The 22,622-nt window shown below is 38.0% G+C and overlaps 1 protein-coding gene and 1 long non-coding RNA gene across 2 annotated transcripts in view; one reads left to right on the top strand and one right to left on the bottom strand.

Moving 5' to 3' along the window:
• The window catches only part of COL19A1 (collagen type XIX alpha 1 chain), a 172,210-nt gene extending 160,783 nt beyond the window's left edge, over window positions 1-11,427 (bottom strand). The window contains 3 exon segments of the mRNA XM_066314266.1: window positions 1,512-1,611; window positions 2,111-2,185; window positions 11,305-11,427. Coding sequence (XP_066170363.1) covers window positions 1,512-1,611; window positions 2,111-2,185; window positions 11,305-11,395 — 266 coding nt within the window. The 5' untranslated portion in view covers window positions 11,396-11,427.
• Window positions 11,428-13,020: 1,593 nt separating this feature from the next.
• On the top strand, window positions 13,021-16,138 carry LOC136358383 (uncharacterized). Its single transcript, XR_010743074.1, has 3 exons — window positions 13,021-13,067; window positions 13,488-13,698; window positions 15,901-16,138. It is a non-coding gene; the product is annotated as an uncharacterized lncRNA (long non-coding RNA).
• Window positions 16,139-22,622: the final 6,484 nt, after the last annotated feature.

Here is a 22,622-nt window from a genome sequence, read left to right as displayed (position 1 = left end):
GCACACAAGATGCACTTCTTAGCAATACTTTGTTTCTTATGCCCAAAGGAAAATTGCTCCACAGTTTTTGTTATTGCCTTGATTTTCTACCCTTCTATAATCTCATGTTTCCATCAAATTCCCATAAATTGGAAAAAAATTGTAAAAAAAAGAAAAAAAATATTAATTTTTTTAAAGGAAAGTTTTTCTACTAAAAACTCTCAAAATATTTTTAGTAATGGCAATTATGGGCACTACCTACTATCTCCTGCTCTCCTTCTAAAGACAATATGGATAATACTGGAAAGGTCCTAATAAACAAAGAGCACTCTGTGTCAAATAATTTTATCTAGTGAATTTTCCTTCAATAGTGAATTCTAGTCAATTTTCCTTCAATAAATACATCCAGTGTATTTTTTAAAAAAAGATTGTGATTAGTTTAACTTTGCAGAATTACACAAGCATAAAAAATTGCAATTACAGTATCTAATATATCAGAAAAACTTAGAGAACCCAAATATTCTAAATTGCTAGATAAATTCTTTGAGAAGTCATGCTCCTCTCACAAAGCTCACTCTGTTTTGTGTCTGGGTGCCTCCAACTCTTTTATTGCTTCCCTTGGCATCATGCTACTCTCAGTCCCCCTGTGCTATGTCCAGGATCCAAGCAAAGGGGAAGTCCAAGGACCAGGTGTGGTTTTTTACTAGGCAAGCTGGAGCCAGACCTCTTGCAACACAAAATACCCAACCAGAAGACATGGGAATACAGTTGCTGCCCTCGTCATCACAGGAACAGGCTGTACAGAAACCACAGTCCCATGACTCAGTGCACATCTCAACCAAGAAGCTCTGAGATGATCCTCTCTCTCCACTGAGCACAGGGAACTTGAAACTACATTCCTAACTGCTTCTTGACATTTCCTTGTCCCTATGCAAACTTAAATCCATCCAATCCAATTGTGCCTTACTCTCTTTCGCTGTCCTTTTGATTTTTCATGCAGTCTCTTGCTTTTCACCCCACCCTGTGCCAGAACAGGATTTTGCCTATTTTCTCCTCTACAGAGTGCCCAGTATTCTGTTGCTGCTCAAAAGCAAGTGAATACAAGGAAAATTTAAAAAATAGCATTCAAGGAAATGGTGATACTCTCTCTTTTTATCCTTGCCAGCAGTAGTGAGAGAGAGGACAGACAACTTCACTGAAGGAGATGAGTATAAAACTTCCTGTCATACCACAAAAGTTATGTTTCCTTTGTTTTATAACTATTAATGTATTAACAGTAGAATTTTCAGTATTAGAATCATGATTTGAGAAAGTGCTATTCACAATTAACTTACCTACATACTCCCAGATTCCAGAAGGAAAGCGCACCAAAATCAAAATTCTTCCCACAGAAAAAAACCCTGATAAAGTCTTAAAACTGCCATATTACTTTCTGTGGGATTCTTTGGATATAAGTTCAGTGATTCAGTTAATTAGTAGCATTGAGTCTGAGCCCTACCTTTTAAAAGCTAAGCATGAAAGCAGTATCTTACCTTGTATCTCTAATGAGAGGTGCACTTCCCAGTTTAAAACAGATCTTTTCACCACCACAAGATGTTTGCCTTAAAGAAAAGCTTTCTGCCAGATCAAACCCTGTAAAATAGAACACAATATGATACAATTTAATGGAATTTAAAAACTGTAAGTAAATAATTTTTAGCACACTTGAATGCAAGCCATATTAGCATTTCTAGAATATGGACTGACAAGTTATTTTGAAAGGCGGAATTTGAAATCGCAGAAACTTTCAGTATTTATTTTGTTAAAACTATTCATGCAAAATTCACTTGGTAGATGACTTTAAAACCTGAAAAATGAATTTGCTAGTTCCTTTTATCATCTTAATTGATAAGAAGGCAGGATGATTGGAAAAAATCATGGAAATTATGTAGCTGCTGAATTTGAACCAATATTTAAGGAAAAACATGTTCTGATTTTAATGTCACCTTCTTAAGTCCAGCAGTAGCTTTTCATGCTTGGAGATGGCATTCTACCCTTCCAATTTTAAAGCCAGATTCAGTCAACTATGATTACATCCAGTAATCATTGCCAACTAATTAATATAGATATCCATATTAGCTTGGTCATTTACCTGATACAGCAAGACTGTCTCTGTTGATTAGTTTGAGATGACGGGCAACTTGTTTCATTAAAGGACACACAGCACCTTCAAGAGAACACAGTTTAGTATCTATTGTAAAATGTTATCAAACCAACAGGAATTGAACCAACTATCACAGAAGTTATGGTATTATTGGCAGGAACATATCTTTTTGTTTCTTTAGGATATAAAAAGCAGCATCAAACCAAATTACAAAATCTAAACGAGAGCAGATTTTATACTACACTTCCAATAATATGAGCAGATAGAATCTGTATCACATTTTAATTCAGTTGCCTGTGGTTAAAGTTCATATAAACAATATAGACAGAAGAAAACCATTAGATTCGTACCATATTGTTTCCATTTACAACACTATAAAGCAGTAATATCTGTTCCAAGTTATTTTTGTATTTCTCACTGCATTACTAGAAAATATTTTCCCCTATTCATGAATATGAAGCAATATTATATTTTTGGGGGAAAAAAAAGCTTGAAAATTAAGTAGGGGAGTAAGTCCGAACCAAAGTATTTTCATAAGCAAACAGAACATTCTAAAATTTGGAACATGATAAACCAAATCTAAATCTAACTAAACCCTTAGATAAGACACTAATAAGATTATTAGTACGCAAAATAATTATTATTAATTCTTACTTGAAATAAGTCCTTTGTGCTCTTTTTAAATACATATACAGGAATCTCCATAAGAAATACAGAAAAAATGTCACTTCTGTGCAGGGGTCAGAAATAAGGCTAGCTATTTAACAAGTTTTGCAAACAGCCCTGCTAAATCCTAAAAAACTAGCAAATCAAAGATGACAAGTTTTGATATTCATCCTGTCAACTTATGAAGCACAAAGCTTTGTGAGCTGGTGCAACTAAAAAGATGTCCAAGGTGTATCTGAAGCTGCTGAACAGTGAATGTCAAGATGCTTTCTGAAGCATTAGTTCAGTGAAAAAAATAAGCCATGTTCTATGATTAACCTGGAAATATCTATATTTAAATGTTTTGTAAGAGCAACCAGACCAAATATTGGTATTAAAAATAGCTATATTTGTAATTTTAAAGGACATGAAATTTGTCATTCATTCTGTAGAAAGCATTTTGGCCTTCAAAACTCTTAAATGCTATTAAATATATTTCAGTATTTGATCTGGATTAAGAACGGCTAATTGGAAATAACTAGTAAAAGTGAAACTATATCATATAATTCAGACATAAAGACACCTCCTGATAACATGGGTAATAATACTATGTAAAGTATTTAAAGAATAGACTGGGCAAAACACTTTCTTGTTTTTTGTTTTGGTAAGATTCAGTATGTTCCATGTCCTCCACGTGCAAAATTACAACTAACAATTGACTACTACAAGGAACATCACAGATAAATTAGTTTACTTCCAAGGCTCTAAGAGAATAATTTTTTCCTTTCCCTTATATAGATCCATAAATGCGTGGATATGCACGTTTTTCTCTGTACAGATAGAATTTCATGATAAATGAGATGAAATATATGCATGAAAAACTCTGTAAATTCCCTTTCCCTAGAAAAGATGCCAAACTGTAAAGAATATTCAATGTTGAAAGCTCTGAAGTGAAATCTTTCATCATTCTTGGTTAGCAGGAAGTTTTATACAGTGAGAAAAGCATTTGCTGGAATTACACAGTAACATAGCAATTTCAGTACACCAGTTGATATATACACACGGAATGGGGCAGAAACAGGTTCACCTTAGATGCCCTTTGGTGTACAAACCTCAACCTTCAACCAAATACAGATTATTAAACTATAGAATTCTATATTCTACACTCTAAAACAATGAATGTTGTTAGGGTATATTTACATAACTATAACTCTAAGAAATAAGCTGGCATAAAGGAAGCCATTTATGGCTGAAGTCACAAAAGAATGTCAGACATACGTGGACAGATGTTTTTCTTAAACCTACATGTTTCCTAAGGGCTTTTTACAAAAATATTCAATAAATTTCAAGGCAGATTCCCTTTTTGGTTAAATTCTTGACAGTACTTATAAGAGCAGACAGAGTGTACTTACAGCTGATTTGACCCTAAACTGATGTAAGCTTTAGAGAACCTGGGACACAACTGCTCTTTTCTTTTCAGCATTAACTTACATGAGTGTTGAGCAGTGAAAGATTAGAAAGTTCGAGCCTATTCCCCACAGCCGCTTTCTTCCAAGTCCAAATAAAGGCTCAAGCTTTAATTTTTGTGCTGTCCAGATGATAGCAATGATTCCTCACATGCCACAGACTGGACCATGGACCTATTTTTATCAGTGGCATAACAGTCACAGCACAGACAGTCCATCTAAGTGTTAGTTATTTGTTTGTATTCGACATCCACAGAAGAACTGAAAGAGTTACGGTGAATCTTCTATTGCATGCTGCTGATGCACTCCTTTAGTTCAGTGCTATTCCTTTTACCAGAGAGCTAAGGGAAAACTCTCAAATAACAAGACCAAACTCTCTCCATACCAAGGCTGACAACTTTCATTACTATAGAGTGATGAAAATTCTTTCTGTAGTTACAGCTTGTATAGTTAACCTCTTCCACGATTTTTAGTACTACTAGCAGATTCTTAAATTTTCTTTAGCCTGAGACAAAACAGGCAATTTGCCCATTCAACATGTGGGCAGCTGAATGACGAGGTCTACATGAAGATATTTGTCTGGATGTAAAATCCCTCTGGGCCTCATCCACACACACACAGGGGTGTTCAGAAATGTGAGGGCTGAATTAAAACCTTCAAAGAGACTAAAGTGCATAAATCCACACAGACATGAGGTAGAAATGCAGCTTTAGTTTTAAATAAGTAGAGGGCCTTAAACAAATAAGAGCCTGTATTAGCTAGTAAGAGAAGCCCTAAAGCCTAGTTTAAAGTTCAAGTGGCATTGCCTTTTGCAAAGTTAAAAAAGTTCTAGTCATAACAAAAACAGTGTAGCCTTGCTAAGTATTCCTAAATAGAACAAGATAGAGTTATACACATAGAATTTGTGTAAAAAATTACAGTACTTTCGCACATCAATCTTAGCTTAGGAAAGGCCCAGAGCAAGACTGTAGTAACATTGTGTTTCCACCTGATGGGTTAAAAATAGAATAAAATGCACTGCTTTGAGACTGCTAACACGCTCATGGAACACCGATTGGGGATGCTGTTGTTGCTGCTGCCGCTGTGGTTGCTACTGATAAGATGCTGGTGCTTCTTCGTGGGACTTGTGGGCTTTATGCTAGAAGGCTTTCTGCATACTGGCACAGACCATAACAACTTTGCTTTATGAGGCTGATTTTAGCAATGCAGTAAAGGACTTCTACTTTTACAGCTATCCAGCTCCTATAGTCTTCAATGAGGACATGCAGGAAACTTGAAAGATATTCAGGAAAGAAAATAAACAAGATAAACCTTTACTGCTGATCCAGTGGGAAGCCATGAACCTATCTGGCCTGTTAAAACACATTACTATAAAAGTCATTAAATAGTAAGAAGAACAAGTTTACATTTATACACTAGATTGCTCTGCACATGATAAAACTGTGTGGACTGAACTAAAAAAAATCATATTAAACCAGTGATATCAACAGTTAAGTTAGCTTATCTTTAAATTAATGAATTTACCTACCCATACAAAAAATTTGGCCTGGAACTTCATAAATCAATTAGTTCTAGCTATAAGCTTATTAATATAAAATCAATCCACTAATCTTGAAAATATTAATTTATACAGACCAAGCAGGTACATCACAGATCATTGTCTTCTCTCTTGCCACTAAGATTGGTAAGAATTTTTTTGTTTGTTTTCTAATGGCATTATGAAAGAAAAAAAAAAAAAAAAAAAAAAAGGGCATTGCATCTAGACATATCTGTTGTAACACGCAGTGGTGAGTTCCAAATTCCTGGAGTGATAGGTAGGCACCATGCTCAGCTTTCCATTCCATGCAAACGGGGACAGAAGAGACTGTGGTGTGTGCTTCAGTCTCCCTCTTACAGATATTTCTTGTGTGCACTTCCTGAGTGAGAACTGTAATTTCCAGTGGGCAGCCTTGGCTTCTCAGATTAGTGTAACCTCTAATGGCAAGATCCACTTCACAAGTACCCATGTGCTACTTTATAATTAAACTTCACGTTTGGGTGAAGTTTTTAGTGGCCATCTACCACCACTGACATGCACATTGCAAAGGCACTGAAGCTTCCATCAGTAAGCATGGCCAGAGCAATTAATGTGGCCAAACAGCAAAGCCCAACCTAATGTATACCTACATTCTATGTCAACTCAAGCTTCAGGCAGAAACCTAGATTACCCAAGATTTTTCTCATACTCTTACTGGATCAGGTTTCATATGCACACAGACATAGGCAGACTCTTCAGAGCTAGCCACACATTTGCAAATATCAGCAATGATATCCAGTGAGTCCATCTCAAACATATTCATACTGAAGATAAGCAGATCCAGCCAGCTTGCTTGCAAATAAGGTCAAGAATTCAGATCTCCTACGTATCTGTAGCCTCAAGTATACAGGCACTAGGAAATAAGATGTGATTTTTTTGTATTCTGTTTTTTGTAAAATAACAAATATTGTATTTGTTATTTTACTATGTAGAGATTATATTACATTAAAATGTATATGTTAATTAAGACAAGGGTGGTAAGAAGTGAACATGATACAGTAATGAAGTCAACTTCAAGTCCGGTGACTATTGAGATAGTTATGAAGTAACACAACAGCATTGGCAGGCAGAAATAAGAAATCCAAGCAACGGAGTTAAAAAATTAGGATACTCATGCTAGACTCCTGGAGAACTATATTCTCCCATGAAGAAGAGCAAGTCGTGAAAAGCAGGATTTCATATTATTTGAGACAACCAGCACCACTTCACCAAGGGCAGGCCTTGCATGACTAACTCCATGACCTTGTACAACAGAGTGGCTACATCAATGGACAAGGGAAGAGCTATGGATGTCATCTGGAGTTCTGCAAGGTCTTTGACATGGTCCTCACAATATCTCTAAACTGTAGATGGGGATTTGATGAGTGGACTGCTTGGAGGATGAAGAACTGGTCGGACAGTCACATCCAGAGGGAAGTGGTTAACTCCTCAATGTCCAGATGGAAATCAGTGACAAATGGTGTCCCATTTCGGACCGACGTTATTTAATTAATTCATGACATAGATGAAGGGATTGAGTGCACCCTCAGCACATTTGCAGATGACACCAAGCTGAGTGGTGCAGCTGGCATACCTGAAGGACAGGATCTTGTCCAGAGGAAGCTAGACAAGCTTGAGAATTGGGCTCATGGGAATCTTGTGAGGTTCAACAACCTCATGAGCCACTGGACCTGTGTGGACCCGATATTTTCTGAGCCTGAGAATTGCTAGCTCTTCCCAAGGGAAACTTTTCAACAGTTTTCTTTTCCCCAAAACAACCTTGTGTAAATAATATTCCTGTCTCATAACAACAGGTGTTGTTTACTATTTCTGTTACTTAGCCAATGGGAGAGGTGTCAGTCCTATGGTAATGCGTTGTCTTAGCACAGCATGTTATAAAAGGGCTGAATGAATTGTAAAGAAAGCCTTCTGATTTCTGCTGCCTTCTGACTGGAGTCGAGCATCTTTGTTTTGTGTGCTATTGTGAAAGACCTGGGTCAGGACAATGGTCAGTTATCAAAACAGGCTGAGGATTGAAGGAATTGAGAGCAGCCCCACAAGAATGCTTTAAGAGTAATGATGGATCCTGGGCTACATCTAAAGAAGCATGGCCAGCAGATCAAGAGAGGTGATTCTGCCCATCAGCTCTCAAGAGAAGCCCTCACCTTGACTACTGCATCCAACTCCAGGGTCCCAGCACAAGAAAGAGATGGACCTGCTGGAAGAGGTGCAAAGGAATGCCACAAAAATGATCAGAGAGCTGGGGTATCTCTCCTGGGAGTTAGAGTTTTCAGCCTGGAGAAGAGAAGGCTCCAGAGAGACCTTACCCTGGCCTTACAGGCCACTGGGCCTGTAAGAAAGATGAGTACAGACTTTTTACCAGGACATGTTGTGACAGGAAAAGGGGTAATGGTTTTAAATAAAAGAGGTTAGATTTAGACTAGACTTTACAATAATGGTGGTGAAACACTGGAACAGGTTACCCAGAGAGGTGGTAGATGCTCAATCCCTGGAAACACTCAAGGCCAGGTTGGATGGTAATATCAGGAATAAAAAATACATTGTATGTGAAAGTTACTGTAGAGTCATTATATTTATTTGAAGAAGTATCCAGCTGTACTGAAACATTAAAACCAAAAAGCTGAAATGATTTGCATACTTGAAAGCACTCACTGTGTTTGGGCTAAAGTGCCTATCTAAAATCATGATCCATGGCCAATACTTTTCACAACACATTCCATGTCAAAAGACAAGAAAAATTCACCATGCTTGTTAAGTCTCAGGACTTTGTTTATATTACATTTTTCATGGATTAACAAGTAACTTAAAAACCTGTAATTGTAAAAGAAATTTGAAAAAGAAGCAGTGATCTGGAAATGAGACAGAATATTAATATTAATATAAAGCATTCAGGAATGATCAAATTAGATCTTCACATGTCACTAGAGAAAGAGCTTACGTCCACACTGAAACCCCAAATATTCCAAATAACAAGATGACAACATGAAGAAAGTATGCTCGCAGTCAGATCAAAAATATGCCTCTGGATAACTCCTGAACTCCCTCCCCTCAGATTTGCTATACTCCATCATGAGAAGCAAGTTCTTCCTTCTAATGAACATTAAGCATACCAAAAGATGAGAACCGAAAGAAATCCTCTATGTGAATCTAATTCTTACTGGAACCCTCAGAGCCTAAGGAGGACTGCTCCAAGAAGATCCAGTACACTCTCTCAGCCTCTGACTTTCTCTTCAATACTGGTATTTATTTATTACAATCTTAGCCCATTGAATAAGTCACAAAGTCTATTTAGCATGACTGCTCAGAAAGCTCTCCCCTACATATGCATACAAGTCAATCCTTCCCCTAACACACTTCTTTCTCTCATCACCCTCAAATTAACTCTAGTCTACTCTTTTCCATGTATTTGAAGCCATTCCTTTAGATTTGAGTAAATCAGGTGAGAAATTTCAAGATGTAAATATCATAATCTCAGATCCTACCTAAATGTGCTTTGCTGGAAAAGCTTCCATTTTAGCCCAGAGAAATAAATGCTATGCATGTGTTGTTGAAGGAAGGAAACCAAAAAGATCATTATTGAAGGACAGATGCTGATTTAAAGAGAATTTGTACATGGGAGGGAACAAAGGCCGAAAAACAGAGCAGCAGAACAGAGCAGATTAACAAAAGGTTGTCAGAAAGATCTGTACCACTTTTACAGCTGCTCAGTCCATTCTTTCCCAACACCTGCTTTCTGATCTATAACTTGCATTTCTTTTTCAGATGGTAACCATCCCTACAAACTATTGTAGATTCTCTTTCCTGTTATCAACTGGAGTTTAACTCTAGGCTTAACTCACACACCTGCTGTTGGCAGAGCTGCTCAAGCTGGCAGCTATCGACTTGTTATCCCTCACCATCTGCCTGTACCACCACAAACTGAAGAAGCCTCTTTCAAGTGCACACCCTCAGTTATTCACAGGAGAGGTTCAATCTCTCCTTTTCTTCCTAGCCATTCAATGGCACCCACCCATATTTGATCCATCTGTGGCAATAAGGAAAACTGCAACTTCACCGCTGGCTGCTTAGCTACAAACTTCTAACAGAATGTAATGCACAGTTCAGATACCCTGTTTATTCTCAGTTCAGTGTATCTGCCACATTTTCTGTGGCTGTCCCAGCTTCCACTGAGGCATCATTTCATTTGGAGAAAAAATAAAAGTGACAATGCTTCCAGGAATTCTGTTTTAACATTCTTCAATCTATATCGCTAAGGAACTTTCTGTACTTGCACCATTTCAGCACTTTAAAAATTTCCCTTCTGCAACCCACCACCTGGAAATGACAGAATAAAACCTGTTTTTCTTCTTTCAGACAGAAAGACTTTATAGCTATGATGTAGGCATGCTCTCTCAGAGGGGTTAAGAATAATTCATCAGCAGAGCACTTAGCATCACCGCCCTAAAAATATAAGGGGAAAAAGACTTTGACTTAAATTCTGGCTCTTCACAATGCATTATTATTACCTCAGAGCCCACACATTACATTTATTATTTATTCATTATTACTACTAATAGTTTCCAGGGGTAGTAAAAGGATTGTTTTCCTAGTCATGGACTTCTAAATTTCTTGGGCATGAGTTAAAAATGAATTACTGAGATTCGAAGCTGTTGTGTCTGTGTAGATTCTATTATGCTTCATAAGATTTCTGGAATGGAAAAGCATTACAAGGAGTTAATTTTATTTTGGGGGAAAAATCGAATTCAATTTAAATAGCAATAAACATGTTCTCCATGCTAATAATTATAGGAAAATTATAATAAGTGAAAAATAAAATAACAGCTACAGTACTTGCTGAGGCTGAGTAATTCTAGAAAACTGATGTTCCATATTTGACAAGCACATATGAGGTGTCTTTAAGACAGAATTTACCACATTCTGGAGAGTTAATATAGACTATAAAGTGGAAAGTAAGAGGAAGAAGAAAACAGAGAAATATGAGAAAATTTGCAGAAGACAGGTAATAGCTTTTAAATTAAACAATATATTTTTATTCCTTTCCTCCATCTTCTTAGGAAAAAGGGGTTTTTGCACAGTGTGTAAAACATATGACCCAGTCTAGGGATTAAGTATAGGTGTGGTTAACATCAGCATTAGGTTGTTTAGGTCAATGTGATAACTGGTCTGCTCTAATAAAGCCACATGATTTTGTTCACAAATGCTTTTAAAACTCTGATTTATAATCTTGTTTTGTATGGTAGGAAAAGAAAAGTACAAAACGAAACTCCTAGGAACTACAATTACCTCCAAACATGAACCTTCCAAGTACAGGAAGCAGAAAGGCTGCTTTGGAACTGCTTCATAGTTCCTTTCACAAAAGACATTTAAAATAACCTTGTATAAATTTTATCGGTTCATATTGTTTCCTTTCTATGTGCTATTGTTTTTCACTAAAAAATTTTCAGTACTGAGATTTTACGCCTTTGGTCTGTGATGGGAAAGAAAAGTGGAAGTACCTGTCTGGTCACCAACAGCCACAGAAGTAGAAACAGGAAGGAGGAAGACTGCCATACAAAGCCAAACTATGCAGGATCCAATGTACTTCATCTCCTCCTGGACACATGTGAACAAACAGCAACAAATCTGAAACAAAAAATAAGCATATTCAGAACAATCTCATCTTATTCTTCTCACTTCACCTTGTCAGAAAACTACAAACAAGAACTTCTTAACTGTGAAGAGGAAGTTGATAAACACATATAAGCGTGTAATTTATCTGTTTAAGAAACTACAAAAAAGATTTATGCCAGTTTGGAAATAGATGATAAACACACTTATTTTTAGTTCTTTATTAATAAACTCAGAAGTAACACCTTAGAAATACTAACTTGGAGATTTTAATTGTAAAGGTACTGAATCTTCATTTCATTACTAATTACTAATTTTCTTTGATATTTTTCCCCAAATTGTTTTTCAATTTTCGATATATTAGCGATACTGTTTGGTGTTACAAGACTTACAGTGACTAATGAAGTTGTCCTCAGATGGAACAAAGGCAACCTGCAATTGTTTGAGTTTAACCACAAAAAAATCCAAAATGTGGAATTTCTCCACCTTGCAAAGTGCCTAGAGCAGCCAGCATTGAATTTCCATTTTAAACCTCACAAAAGTACAGGCTTCAACAACACAAACTGGTACTGTGATTAGAGGACAAAAGCTTCCTTCTAGGCCAGCTACGATGTATAAATACACATGAATTTCATGCAACACAAAAAAAAGTCTAACATTTTTCTAATCAGATTTTCTGTGAGAAAAGAAAACCACATACCTAAGATGCAATTTTTAAAATTTTCGCAAGGCAAGGCACCTTATTCATCATCAAAGCTATTCTGTCAAGTAGTGACAGCAACTGCATCATGATAAACTTTTCTAGCCTTCCTACCGGCGGCAAAGCGAATACACATGTTCAAATAAATTATCATTTAATTTCCTGCACCTGCTTTACAAGCAGGCATCGGGAATTCAGTAGAGCTGCCGCTCCGGAGGTCTGGTTTTCCGAAGAGCTCTGATCACCGATACCGCCACCCCCTCGCTACCGCCGCACCTCCGGGCTTGGTCCTCTCCCGCCGGCTGCTCCAGGAGGCTCCGCTCCCTGGCACAACCGGCACCGGAGCCTACGGGGCGCCCGTGGAGCGACCCGAGCCCTCGGCAGCACAGGCTAACTCGGCAGCGCCGGCAGCTTCGTTTCCCTCGGATCGAGCCGCGTTTGCCGGAGGGAGGGTGCAGCCCTCCGGGCGGGAAGACAAGCGGGCAGCGCCCCCGCCCCGCTCCGGAGCCGCTCTCCGGCCCCCGCCCCGCGCTCCCTCCGCCGCGCCCGCCCCGTCTCCCCGGCCCCTGCCTGCGGCGCCGGGAGCCGGGGAGCCTGTGAGGGAGCCAGGGGCAGGCGCCCGCCGCCGCTTCCTCCGCAGCCCCGGGGCCGAGCGGGGCCGGGAGCCCGCCCGGGCCGGCGGCGCCTGCGAGCGGGGCAGCTGCGCTCCGCGGGGCGCTGCGGCCGCACCTGCGCCGGGCCGGCAGGTGAGGGGCCGCCGCGGGCCGGGGGCGGCGAGCTGGCCCCATGGCGCCGGGACTCGGGCCGCGGCAGCCCCGGGCTCTGGCCGAGGGCTGCGGGCGGCGCGGTGCCCCCTCCCCGCAGGGCAGTGCCCGCCCGTGCCGCTGCTCACTCACCAGCGCGCTCCCACCAACTGCGCGCAGGCCGGCCGGCACGCGTGCCAATTACAAGGTAGGTTTTTAAATGTAAATATATGCACAATCAGCATTGTGGCAACTCGCAACAGTTTAATCAGTTTTGTAAATTACTGCTCATTTAGCGGGGCTGTTTTTATTTGCATATCTTCGCATATAGCTATAGTCACCCACTAGCATATACAATGTATTTACGCAGTCATTAGCAGAATACTATAGCACAGGCTGATTACAGTACGTTAAAAACTTACGATATAGATCATGTTTATATAAGATATAGTTAACGTTAGCAATGATAAACTTAAACGACAGTTTGGGAAATCAAAAGCACCACAAAACAAGCCAGGGATGGTGAGTGTGAGCGAGTGTGCACACGTAAGATGTTCAGATAATTGACTACAAATAATGAGAGGCTTACCTTTAATTTTTATTTTTTTTTTATTGATATGTTCCCCAGAAGCACTGGAAATGCCTGTACAGAGCTGCTGTAGTGCCGAGGAGTTGCTAGAGTGAGTCTCCAAAGAGTGGTAGAGGGGGATGCAGCTCTGTCCTTATTAGTCTCACAGTGTGACCCTCCCACTCAGTGAGCACAGAATACTCTGCAAGAAAGAACAAACAGCCATCCAGACACAGATTTTACATAATTGTATGTATGCATCCCAAGTCAGGTAACAATCTAAGAAATGTTTGGGGTTTTTTCTCCTTCCACCTACCTCTCTAAAAAGCACCCTCTCAACAGTACCATAAATTAAATAGCCATGGTATGAATGCATGAATGAAAGAGTATCTTGTTTCTAGCTGTGAAGAACCAATTATGTACATTACTACACTGGCAGAAACTAGCTTTTATCCTTTAAGTGTAAGTGTACTTTAGTTTTATGTACTTTTATATGCTCCATCATAAATTTAAAAATCAGCCATGCAAGAAACCAAGAGAGTACACCTATTTATGGCACTGATGCTGTAATGCACGGTGAATTACAGAAATTTCTTTTGCCTTTTAAAATCTGTCATTTACAAACCTGAATATTCTTGCACTTGTAATATGATCTATCTGTGATGAAATGCTGAGACTGAGCACTGCCACTGGCTCTTATCTGAATGTGCCAAACTGCACTTTTGTCAGGTTCTCCAAGTGTGCTTGTGGCAGTTTTCTGTATTTCACTTAAAAATGTGAACTATATAGAAGGACAGAGAGAAGTAAAACAACCAGAAACAGATATACAGAAGACAGAGTAGGACTTAGGTATATGATTTATGTATATTATATATATATCTCCAAGACATGTTTTACCTTTTTCTAGTTGAGTAATTCTGATGGGAGAAAAAAAAGGAAGGTGGCCACAAGAAAATTTATCAGCTTAACATCAATTTAGCCAATTGGTCTTCAGATCAGAAAATATATAGGGTAAACTTTCTTCTACCCCAGCTTCCATACCTAAAATCCTCCCACCCACTCAGCAGATTTTGGAATGTGTTTCCTCATTTCAATCAAGATAACTAGCCAGGATAACCAACAAATCACATGGAAAGACATGATTATCTTCCTGGTTTGAATTTCAAAACAGTTGTTGTTCTTCCCAACTTAGAATCGGGAGAGAAAGATGAAATTGCAGCTTACGTACACATCTGCTGGGGTGTTTTATTCCACAGCTTTGCCACAGACTTGTGGTGTAACTTTAGGCAAGTCACACTTCTTGCTTGCTCATTCTGTAAATTATAGAAAGTAAAGCTATCTTACCTCTCAGGGTGAGGTACAAGAGCCCGATCTCACAGCTGACAAATCATCGGAGCACTCTTCTTCTCCTTCGGACTGTTCATTTGATAAAAGCTTCAAGGTTGAGCCCTAATTCTGTGTTTCAGAGTTGTGAGATCCTCAGTTTGTAAAAGCTCTGCCCCTGGTAAAAGGCATGATCATTTTTTTTTATTTGGGAAGAACTGCATTTCTCATTGCTCCTGTAAACTACAAAAATTCTAATTTTTTTTTACTTTATTTTACGTATCCTAAATGTCTGGATTCATCTGCCTTACATGAATATAAACAGTCTCATTAATTTCAATCAAGTATAAGCTCTGAAGTAGCTAAGCATTTTAATTGCATAAGGGTTTGCACATACAATCAGTTTATCCTTGAAAGAAATATTTCTGCCTCTTAAAATTTCAGTAATGCTTCAAGGTCCAGACCCAGATATAGTCTTCATTTCCTGTGAAGCAATAATGAAATAATTCCTAAACCAAGAATGTTGCTTCCATTGCAAAATATTGATACTACACTTGGAAAGCTAAATACCTTATTTGGATCATGTCAACTTTAAAAAAAAATTCACATCTGCATGAAAGCAGTAAGCAGAAGAATTAGAAAGCCCTACAACCTTCCCTGACTAACGCATACACTTCCTGTACTCTGGGCAAGATCTTCAATTAAACAGGATTATTCCAGTTCACGTAAAAGAATTACAGTGATTTGTACTAGTTGAGGAGCAACACATTAGGGACTGCCATCATATGTATTTATGGGCAGCACTGTTCACATTATTAAAACAGTTCGAATGACTAGTGACACGAAAATTTGGAACAAGAAAAATGTCACTGTTTAAAAACCTCTGTCATGACCTCCAAATAAAGGCTTCTCTCTGCCTTCCGTAATATCAGAAGCAAAGCCACAACTGGTGACACATCTGTTGTTGCCACTAACAGCTTAGAAATCCTAAACACTTTCTCACCTGCAGTTACTGATGGACTCCAGAGAAAATGTCTATACATTGTTTTATCTGCTTTAAATCTAGGAAGTACTGGAAACACTGATAATCTAAGCTGAAGCAGCAGTAATGCCTTGAGCAAATGGATGATATCCCATCTTGTCTTTGCAGCAACACATTTTTCCAGCTATCTCAGAGTTTAGCTAAGGCACACAGAAGTCAGAATTAGACCTGGATCCAGGAAAGAGTCAAGGCAAACACAGCAAGAAGCAGAAAGTTTAGCAGAAATTTAGGTTTGAAGCCATACTTAGCACAGACATGCAGAGAACGTTCCATCTCCTGTGCCAAGGCGAAACTGCTCTACTGAACAGCTTTTACTACAACTGCAGTTGCAGGCAAGATGCAGGGGGAAAAGGTGAGAGAATTGGGGAGCTAAAGCACTGACTTATTTTTTTAGAAAACTTTTCTTTATTGCTAACACTCACTTTCACCCTTTATTTCTTCTTTGTCATGATTAGATATCCAAACAAGCCAAGTTGCATAATTCGCTCTGTCTGTGCGGTGTTAACAGATTTGTCTCCATCTCGTTAGACCCACATTTTAAGCTGTTGCTTACAACAACACATATGCAGGAATGAAGCTGTAAACTTGGACAAAACTCTTTAAAAGCAGCAGTATCCTACTTGAAAAAAAATGTTGTAAAAGGAGATTAATTTGAAACGCCCCTCACTACACAATTTCTCACTGAATGTAGTGCTCAGTATTTCTGTTCCGTTGTGTAAGCCCTTATGTGGCATTGTTGCTTGCCAGATGATCCTTTCCCCTGCCCTCTGCAAGATTTGCCGGTCACGACAACTGCATTCCACTGAAGCAATTAAAATATAAATGCTTTTAAATACATGAGACTGAACTATGGTGAACTTAGACGAAACAGGTGGAATCCCAGCCCTGGGGAAGTTAATGGAAATTTTGACATTGATGTAAATGGAGCAAAAATGTCACTCAAATGAGGGCACTTTGGCAAAAAAAACTACATAAAAAGGGAATTATTTATATGCATGTGCACACATACTAAGCACTCCTAAGCAGCAAAGCCAACAGAAAAGCTGAATGTCACTTCATTTCTGCTATAGGAGACAAAAAGCAAAAAACCCAACTGCTACTTCTTCTACTGCATACTTAAGCAGCACTGAGATTTTCAGTAGAGGGGCCAAAATAAGTAAAAAAATACAGACAGAATACATTATAGTTTTGTGGTATTTGTTGTCTTAGCACAGGCATTTTCTTCACTCTTTGACACTTAAAACATATCTTAAAATAACCATTTGCTAGTAAATATAATGGTACAGCAACCAAAAGAAAAAAAAAAGAAAAAAGGTACACTTTTTATTTTGAATTCCAATATCACTGATAAACCTAATCTCGAAAAATAATAATTCACAATGTTTAGTGTTATCTGGTCCTATTATGTTTCATATTTTTAATAGTGGCATTTTAATTCAAGATATATACATTTCAAAGTAAATAAATCAGTATCATGATATATTGCTTATATTTACAAGTTGCAAACATGCCAAAATCTCCATCATACACTTTGAACAGTATTCATTAATATTCCAGAAAAATACATTTTTCAGTATATACTGCTCTTTAAAGTGTTAGTTAAAAAATTCAAAAGCTAAGTTATTCAAACCTGAAATACTTCTGGATTTGGAGAATTCAGTAAAACATCAGTCCTGGCTTAGAGAAACATTGCTAAGATTAATAGCATTAAAATGTTCCTCATCTAGTAAAAGACATACTTTACTTTTTCTTCCTATAAATATATATATATATGCATATAGCCATGCCCTGAACAGCTTGCCACAAGTTCTATTGTTTCACAAACCAAAGACATACACAATAAAAAATAATGAAAGTTTGCCACAGTTCTTCCTCTTCTTGCCTTCATATGGAATCTGCCCTACCTGTAAAAGAGAAAATACATGCCTTTTGTTGGCTTTTGTATTGCAGAAGAAAAGGTAAGTGGTCAAAAAGCTAATTTAGGAAGAGAAGAGCTGAAATATGATTTTCCAAAACAAGTCAAACCACAACTTCTGGCTTATTTTAGACTGAAATATCCATATATCTTTAAAAGTCTCTATGCATAATGAAAAGGTCATGGCCAGATTTTAGGCAGCTTTGCTGGGAAGTATAGGTGTTTGCCTAATACTTCTCTATGAATATGTGTAAAATCCTACACACAGTCTGAAAGCATCTATAAATTAGTAAAATGTGTTAATTTAAAATTTATATAATGCAAATATTGGGAAAATGAAGGCAAATAACAAAAGAGGTGTCAGCAGAGTTTAAGAGCCTTCAAATAGACTAAGCTGTGTAAGACCTGCAGACTTAATGGGCAGCATTATTTCAGCTCAGAGAATACTTTGCGCCTGGTTTCTTTTAACTTCAGCAAGATGAAAGCATAGATTTTAAACTGTAATAAATATACCTCAGAGTTCTCAAGTCTCAGTATTAGCTGGTGTATCCTACTGTTATGTCCTTTCTAACCAGCTAATTTGCCCAAATAGTAATTAAAAATGGAATACTACTATGACAAATAACCACTTTCTATGTCCAGTTTTAAAGAGTTTCAAATTTTTAGAAAGTAACTTCTTTAAATTTGCATATGCCATACTAACTGATATATAGTGAACAGTTTTATCAACATAGTAGCTACAATTATATTAACACATCCAGGATTCTGAGTTCATGCAGAGCTATTTACTATTATGCTATTTCAGTGTTCAATTTCAATACTGTCAAGAAACATAAAAAATGAAATATTAAAATGACAAGTATTTTATTTATATTTAGTACTGAATAAATAGGCACAATAATCTAGAAAGTCATAATAATTGCATATTTAATCTGTTCCTCTGCATTCACATACTTTATTTGCCTCTCATCTAAGAGTAATATTCTCAGGGTTTAACCATTATACTTTTAAGAAAGTAGTTTTGTAGATTTGTGTATGCTTGATGTGCAAGCCTAGAGCTATCTAGTTATGGTCTCTGATGTAAAAGAACCCTGATTTCAGTAGACTCTAGAAGACTGCAGCTATAAGTAAGACTGAAGTGCATGCAAAAAGAGAAAAAAGATCTGGCTGTTGCATGCCCCCTAAACCAGCCTACTGACCTATACATTTTGCAAGTCAACATCCTGTATCACCCTGTGTATTTATGAATTTTTGGGAGCTGAGAATTCCAGCACTAATAGAAGATGATTCCAGCACTAATAGAAGTCCAAAGGGAGAAACTATCAGACTGTGTTTTCATGACTATTTGTGTCTTCATGCATTGTGATTCAAATAAATTTTCCTGTTTACTAGGAAGGCAAATTCCGATGCTACCCATAGAAAGGCTACAATTTAAATAAATGGAAGGTTCTTAAAACAAATGTAACCATGTAATGTATTGAAAGTAACATTTGCCCCAATCTCTAAATTGTTTATTTTTGGCATGTCAAAACTGGTTTGTACACAATGGAGAAATCTAATTTTGGAGCAAGGCCAAGTGATTTAGCATGAACATGCCATTTTGATGAAACCTGGAGTTGCTACAAACTGCTCTGGTTTCTTCCCTTTCCTGGTAAGTGGAATCCAGATAAATCTTGTTAGTAAACTGTGTACTTAATCTTGCCAGTTAGCCATTGACTAATTGTGTTGAAACCAATTAATAATGCTGGAACCAATTATATTCAAACAGCTTAGACTGGCAACTGTTTAGTGAGGTCATATTTTTACATGACAAAAGTTCACATCTTGGCCTCCTAGGGTAAGCACATCGTGGGAAGGGAAGGGAAGGGAAGGGAAGGGAAGGGAAGGGAAGGGAAGGGAAGGGAAGGGAAGGGAAGGGAAGGGAAGGGAAGGGAAGGGAAGGGAAGGGAAGGGAAGGGAAGGGAAGGGAAGGGAAGGGAAGGGAAGGGAAGGGAAGGGAAGGGGTCACCAGTCCTGCCTCCAGTATTGATCCAGCAGGTGCTGCCAGACTTCGTGGAGATGCATTTTTGTTGCCTTTGCAGCCCTTGTAGTGCTAGATTTAAGTTTCTTTTTTTAAGTAAATCAGTTAGCATGTGCGGTTTGTTCTTCTAGCCCTTTCTAGAAATGGGTTGGAGGACTTCAGGGATCTTGGGTGGTTTTGATCCTCCCTTACAGTCCATGTCAGCTTCTTCACCTCATTCCAGTGCCAGTGCTGTACTGTGTTGTACCTGTCTCCAGGAGTCAAAACAAGGACATTTTTCCCAGGAAAGTGCTGCCTCACCTCCATATGCCCCCCACTCTTTTCCAGCCACATCTTGTTCTTTGTCACAGTGTATTGTTTCCAACAATCCTTGGTTGGCTTCACTCCTATCAGTGCATGAGACATACACATTAGCTCTTTATCTTCAGGGCTTCTACAAGGAGAAGCCACTTTTCAGAGAGAAACAACTTTTTTTTAGTAACAAAATTGTGTTTGCCGAATTTTTTTTAGTGTGAATAATCATAGCTTGCCATGGTTTCAAACCTGTTTATGAAGAAGTAATTCTGGTTCATGTGTTACAACTAAAAGGTCAGATTTGTTAAAAAATAAGAACTCACAAACTGTTCTAGGACTGAGTTGCTCGAAGATTCATCAGCGGCATTGAACTTGTCTCTTTTGTTTCCATATTATTCTGTTTCCCAGGACTTAGAAAAAAGGTTACTTCTTTAAGGAACTGTTAATAAGTTACAGATACTTCACTGTTCCTTAGGGAATCTTAAAATTTACTCCAACAGAGGATCTGATGCTTGGAGAATAAAATTAGAAAAAAATAGGCTAAAACAGAATACGCTAAGCCTGTTGGCAGGAGTGAAAAGAAACCCAAATTAAACAAACAAAAAACAAAAAAACCCTAACCACAGAAGGCCTGCAAGAAGAAAAATACATAACCAAAAACAAGAGCTTGCATGAGGCACACATTTCTTCTTACACAGGATTTATCATTCCCACAGAATTATTTCTTGCAATCAGAACTTGGGTTTGACTGCCAAGTTAGACTAGCCTAGTTCCAAATGACAAATCTGGCAAGCCTCCTTCAGAGTCCTCCGTAGTACTGAGCTTTACTACATAAATTAGTGGGAGTCTGAGTGTATCCCATGGCTGCTTGTGGTACATCACAGAAAACCTCTGGAGAAGTGTTACCAGTGCACAGAGAAAGAAGTTGTCTACATCAAAGCACACTTCTGTAATTACAGCAAGACAAAGGATTACGCGCATTCACTTGATTTTCTGTATTCCTGTGGTGTGAAGACCACAGAGGTAATAAACCAAAAGTAGTTTAATCACAAGTTTAAATCCAGCTTTAAGCATTATCAGTTAGTTCAGGCCAAGGGAATTGTGCAAGTGAGTTATGCTCCTGTCAACACGTGTAAGCAAACAGCAAGTGGGGTGAAACCTGAATGCAAATTATGTGAGGCACCTGAGATGTCTAAACTAAAGGTGTAATTTCCCTTGGAAAATACAGATTTGGAGTCTGTTCTTTATAAGTGTCTCTCTTGATTTTAGAGTGACAGTGTTCTTAACTTCAACATGACACCTTATTTTCTGAACTGAATCTGGTCATGGTGAAAGGTTTTATAGAATCTGTGGACTTCAAACCAGTTTAAATAAACTTTACGACCAACATGGCTTTTAGATAACTTTAGATAAGATAGTCATATATACTTAGACATATTTATATTCTTTTTATGGCTAAAAGTTAACTACAAAAATGACCTACACTATTAAAACATATTTTTATAATTATGTAAATTATTCACAAAGTAAATTGGACTGATACTAGTAAACTGAGTCAAATTCAATGTACAGAGGACTTTAATGAATATCCCACAAGCATTGTCTGCAACAGACATGATTGAATAATAATTTTCAGTTACGTCAAGTGTTTCATTGACACAAACTTCACTTGGCCTATAGCAAAGGCATGCATATCCCTTTTAAAAATAATCTAACTTTATTATCTAAGAGATTATAAAAATGTAGGTAGTATTTTGAGTGGAGAACTTCCACTCCTGTAATTTTATCAGAGTATTAAAGATACACATTAAAATTTGTAAAAGAGCATTCTCCACTTATATTTTAGATGGTCCCAGGCAGTACTGAAAGGTAGTCATAACTGCTCAGATCCCCATCTTACTATAATTTCTCATGTCAGAAGTTAATTCAGAAGTCTGAAATACTTCAGTCTATGCCATTGCCATCACTTTGAGTTCAAAACCCGTCCCATCCAACTCCCCAGTCCTCTGCCTTGCCTGCATGATGACAGCTGTCTCTAGACTGGAGAGACAAAGCAAGGAAAACCATACAAGGAAAAGGGACAGGAGAGAGGATAACATTTACCACATGGGAGGCTACTGCTGCTCAGCTATGTAAAGTAAGATATCTAAAATGTAAAACATCAAATAATTTAGTGATTTACTCTCTTTGAATTATTTACCAGTGTGAGAGTCAGGAGCTGAGGCCATAAGACAAAAAGAAAGAAACAGAATGAAAATTAAGATACTAGGATATCCTTTGATGTAGGGTAGCCAAATGGGTTGGGCTGGATTTCTTTTCATCTGTTAATGAAACACAAGCTAATCTTGATGCAATCAGTCTTATTCAACCTTTTTTAGTATAGAATACTATTCAAGGCAGTTCTTTTTTATGATATCAGTTTTAAGTCCTGTGAGTTTTTCTGTTTATCAGTAAATGCAGACAAGAGTGAAGCATCATTATATAGTTCATTCCAGATGTGTAAGTGGGCATGGACAAAAGACTCTATAACTATGGGGAGCCATAGTTTCCCCATCTTCCCTGTATTTCACCTTCTTTTCTCTGAAGTTAAAATATGCATTA

The sequence above is a fragment of the Sylvia atricapilla genome, chromosome 3 (genome assembly GCF_009819655.1).
Source record: "Sylvia atricapilla isolate bSylAtr1 chromosome 3, bSylAtr1.pri, whole genome shotgun sequence".
NCBI classification, from domain to species: Eukaryota; Metazoa; Chordata; class Aves; order Passeriformes; family Sylviidae; genus Sylvia; species Sylvia atricapilla.
The sequence above is the reverse complement of the archived record's forward strand: the minus strand, read 5'-3'. Positions and strand labels throughout refer to the sequence as shown.